Here is a 4,705-nt window from a genome sequence, read left to right as displayed (position 1 = left end):
TGCACACATTGCCAGAATTTATGCAGTTAAAAATTTAGATTTCGTGCTGTTTTCGCAACAAAATCGTACTTTCGTTGATTCCGCAAGAAACATAAGTCCTCAAATGTGTTGGGAATGTGCAATTAGTTAATATATATTGGGGCTGTTTCTATATATTGGTTAATATAGGAGATATTTGGAGCTGTTCGGCATGATCTAATAAAAGCACTTCTTTCTGAAGTGCTTTTTATTAGATCATGCCGAACAGCTCCAAATATCAAACGTACCAAAATGTTCATTTTGTTAGGATATGGGCGAGGACGAGGAGTAGAACGAGGACGTAGTGGTTATCGAGGTGGACGTGGTGGCGGTCGAGGTTCATATCGAGGTGGACATCAGTACTCATCATCTCAAGGACAGCTTGGCGGCAATATAGCAAGTAACGTTTGGGATAATTCACAGGCATTGAAGGTGGACTCTAGTAAGGAATGGACAAATGCAAGCGCAGTTGCTGTTGACGATAGCGCTGAGGATACGGAATGGGTATGACTTATTCGTATTACTATAAGATACAGTCCCGTTTTTTTCCAGATTATTTTTGAAATTCAATACTTTGTTGTATTCTTACTTCAAAAATTTCTGTAGGATATATGATCATTCTTTTAGAAGCAGCACGGCACATTGGTATTTTCACGAAGTACAACACCACCAGCCACTATAACACCTGTGGTGAACACAGCCGCTGGGATGAGCTCGATACCCCCAACTTCTGGACCAGTATCGTTTGCTGCTGTTGCAGCTGCTGGAACTAATAAAGCGAAGGAAAATGCGTTGAAAAATTCTCTAGGTCGATCTGGAACAGGTGCACCATCAGCGTTGGGACAATCACAACTTGAGAATGTGAATTCGCTTTACCAGAAGTACGCTTTGTTGTTGTCTTTTTTCTTTTTTCTCCCGCTTTTTTTCTGATCTTGAGCTTGCTCTACGATATAATACATTCTACAACCGACCGAACCAGTTCTTTAACAATGATGACATTCTAATGAAAAGGACATCATAGTAGAATTGAACAGTGTTTTCAAAACTCTCATGTATGCATTTTAAAACTTAGATACGAAATTGCAGTAGTGGGATACCTTTTTCTTTACTGATGTCTGATAGATATTATAAATTATCCGATCTTGCTCATAAGGAAATCATTAGCTTGACGAATGACATAATGCAGTTTTGAAGGCGACATCTGAATAGGAATGGACTGGTATTGCATGCATGATTTCTTAAATCTCTATAAATTTTTGCCAACTGAAATAAGTGTTCATGTGATTACTGTTTTTTACTTGATTATCCCAGCAAATAATATCTGCTTTTCCTTCATTATGCTCTGGCCATTTCATTTTAAATACTTATTTCAGCAGTGGACTTGTTTCAACGAATGGTCAATTAGCAGCTCCTTCGGAAGAAACAGATAAAGGACGTGAGGCTCGAACATCACCCTTAGCTGGGCATGATGCATCTGCATCAACGAATCCTGTCTCGGGGACAGCAATGCATGCAGCAGGCGCATCACAACAATCTCGAACGAATGCATCTGTTACTACCGTAACGAATACGTCAGCGGATTGGACTGCACAACTGAAAAATGATCTTGGAATTGGTACTGCTGCTTCTGCTACGAAATCTAATTCAAACCAATCAGGTTTAATGTCTAAGTCGTCTTTGCAAAATGCTAAAGCGGGTCAAGTTCCGCGAGCAACATCTCGACATACCACCCATTCAAGTACTGTGGAGTTCGTGTCCGGCGAAGCAAATGGCCCAACCTTGCCTGAGTATCAATTCGGTTTTCACGTTGACTCAGCAACGGGAAGTGATGAGCATAATGATGATGTCTACGGTGCATCGGCTAAATCCCGGTCCTTGAATAACCAGACTGCCAAGGTAATATGTTTGTCTTTTGTTCTTTGTATGATTTTTCTGTTTCACCTATCATTCATACAATTTTATGTGTCAACCAGATTATACCGGTTGGTAGTTGTAAAATTTCTCTGGAGGAGCATAAATAAGGTTTGAGCGAACGGCGTGACATACAATCCTCACTCTCCGGAAAACTGCATGTTTCAGGTTATCTAGGCCGGTATTTTGTTAATAGTAGTAGAAAGAGGGCGTTATCAAACAATGATACAAATTTCCGTCATTTTATTTTCAATTTCTAAAATATTAATTTCCTTTCAGACTGAAATGAACTCGGATTCGTCATCAACCATGCTTTCAAACGGCCCAGTGGGTGATTATTCTTCATCGATGAATTCACAACAGCCGAAGGTATATATTTCGATGTAGTTTCCAAACGAACGTTCATTTATTAATCTTCTACACAAACATTTAGTTTTGTTAATATTCTTATCGATATGACAATAATCTTCCATCATTTGTCATTTAGAAGAATATAGCTAGCAGCAGTATTCATAATCATACAAGAAAAGTTACTGTTATTTAAACAGAAGGATGAGCTGGGAAATTCATGTTTTTCATGACAATAAGTATAGTATGCTAGTAGATTACAAAGTGAACTCAAACGCATCAGTACGAATATCGTTTTAGATATCAGCCGGCAACAATAGCGTTCCTATTCCTCAATCTTCACCTGCAGTGCATCAAGCAAACACAATTCAGCGTCAGCCCGTTACATCCGGACTATCATATGCTGATACGTCGAGTATGTCGTATCCGTCATCTGATAATCGGAATACGGCAAAGTTACCACTCTCACTACATCATCAGCAGGTTAGTTATAACTGTTATAATGTCATACAATGATTTTAATTACATATGAATGTGTGGAGCGAAGTTTACAGTTGATATCCAATTTGGTTTGAATGTGTTATAATCCTGGTAAGTAGTCACTGAGAATAGATGCTGTCCTTTCAATTGACCTTTCAAATCCAACTCTAATAGTTTTGCAGCAAACACCACATACACTTTATACTACCACGCAGTTGCCGTACGCCAACTATCCGTACCTAAATATGTACAGTCCAATGGCAGGAGTACGACAAGATGAGTATGCTGCAGCATTGGTGCAGTATCCGTTTGGTTAGATTTTACTAATTTGTGGCATTAGCAGTGAATCTACTTTTTTCTCTGTGTTGTCTCTGACGTGTAACGATGTTTCAGGTGTTGGACAATTTGATATGAACTCGCTGTCAACAATGTTACCTCCAGCAGCAGCTATTGCTTCTCAACAGCAGCAAAATCAGCCGCCACCTCCAGTTCAGTCGCAGCATCAACAGCGACCGGACCAGCATCCCAGCATTGTTGATCTATCTAAAGTATAATATAGTTTAATTCAAAGTATTTCTTGATCTCCGAGGAAGTAATTAATACTGATATTTTGTAGTTTTTCGTCTGAAATTATGACCATTTATGGTTTTAGGCTTATTTGGCGACGGCTGCGGCTGCTGCAGCAAACAGCACAATAGGAAGCGGAACTGGCTCTGGTATACTGGGTAATCAACAACAGCGTGATTCAACTGCAGTGAACAGTTCTGCGGTCGCTCCACCTCCGGGTTTCAGTGGTCCACCAGCTGCTGCCTTTACACTTCCTCAGCACAATCACATCAATTCGATATTTCAAGTTTGTGATGTTTTGTTGCCTTCAGATTCGTCCTACAAGATCTTCATGGAAATATGTAAGTTGCTGTTGAAAACATGGCTTCTTAAAGATTTTCTTATTGAGAGTCTTCAGAATAAAACGTCAGTATTTCAGGTACCACCGGCTGCTTATCATCCGCAAATCAATCAGCTGCCCTTCTCATTTATGTTGCCGAATGTTACTAATGGACAACACAAACTAAATCACCAGATGTTTGCGCAACAAAGTGTTGAAGATTCCCTTTCTGATCAGCGTCTTTCCTCTCAACAGCAGAAGGTTGGAGGAATATCTGAATTTTTGGAATTGGAATCTTTGGATTTGTGGCTAATGATCAGCACTTATTGTAAACAAAATATCTCTGTTATTTGCAATGTTTGACCATTATTTTTGTTTCTGTTTTAGGTCTATCAGGGTCATCAGCAGCTAGATAAGTACGGAAGTTCGACTAATGCGAAGGATCGTCTAGGAGGGGGTGCACAAGCAACGCCGCCACCGCAAGTATATCAAACACAAGGATACATGTCACAGCAGATGCCATTGCACGGTCACAAAAAAGCATACGGCGGCGGACCGCAACATTGGAGTGCATCGTAGATTACTGTTTATTGTAAAAGGGGAAGAAAAATGAAACTGGAAGGATTAACTGTCGCCTCACTGTCAGTGCTAGCAATTATCGTGTTCATGCAATATGAATACATACGAGCGTATGAGTGTATCTGTCTGTCTGTTTGTATGTGTGAAGCGCGTCTTATGCTAAGCATGACACATATTTCATCCTCCTCTAAACCGTTAATTGTATCTTATACATTATTAAGTTTCCTTTCCCGTTGCATTCATTAGAGTTTGTGAGAATTGGTATTTTTCTTCTTTTGTTTTTTCTTTTCTTACATAATTTAAACTTGATTCTTGATGGTTTACGTATTTCTCGTATTTCCATCTTTTTTTTTTTTGCACATTAATGTCATTTGCACTTACCTTTACATTTATCAGTCGTTTATACATACGTATTCACGTTTTACTTGGATTTGAATTTCTTTTTTTCTGAACTTCAAGTTTTTCATTTTCTTCCTTCATACT

General features: G+C 39.1%; 1 protein-coding gene across 1 annotated transcript in view; it reads left to right on the top strand.

Moving 5' to 3' along the window:
* Window positions 1-4,479, top strand: part of LOAG_16715 (UBA/TS-N domain-containing protein) — a 6,105-nt gene extending 1,626 nt beyond the window's left edge. The window contains exons 3-12 of the mRNA XM_020449364.1: window positions 287-522; window positions 646-899; window positions 1,392-1,914; window positions 2,209-2,298; window positions 2,578-2,760; window positions 2,940-3,069; window positions 3,151-3,305; window positions 3,410-3,610; window positions 3,743-3,904; window positions 4,031-4,479. Coding sequence (XP_020307136.1) covers window positions 287-522; window positions 646-899; window positions 1,392-1,914; window positions 2,209-2,298; window positions 2,578-2,760; window positions 2,940-3,069; window positions 3,151-3,305; window positions 3,410-3,610; window positions 3,743-3,904; window positions 4,031-4,222 — 2,126 coding nt within the window. The 3' untranslated portion in view covers window positions 4,223-4,479. The remainder of the gene's footprint in view (window positions 1-286; window positions 523-645; window positions 900-1,391; window positions 1,915-2,208; window positions 2,299-2,577; window positions 2,761-2,939; window positions 3,070-3,150; window positions 3,306-3,409; window positions 3,611-3,742; window positions 3,905-4,030) is intronic.
* Window positions 4,480-4,705: the final 226 nt, after the last annotated feature.

Source organism: Loa loa, assembly GCF_000183805.2.
Source record: "Loa loa unplaced genomic scaffold supercont3.14, whole genome shotgun sequence".
Lineage (NCBI taxonomy): Eukaryota > Metazoa > Nematoda > Chromadorea > Rhabditida > Onchocercidae > Loa > Loa loa.
Note: the sequence above shows the minus strand (reverse complement) of the source record. Positions and strands in the feature narration are given on the sequence as shown.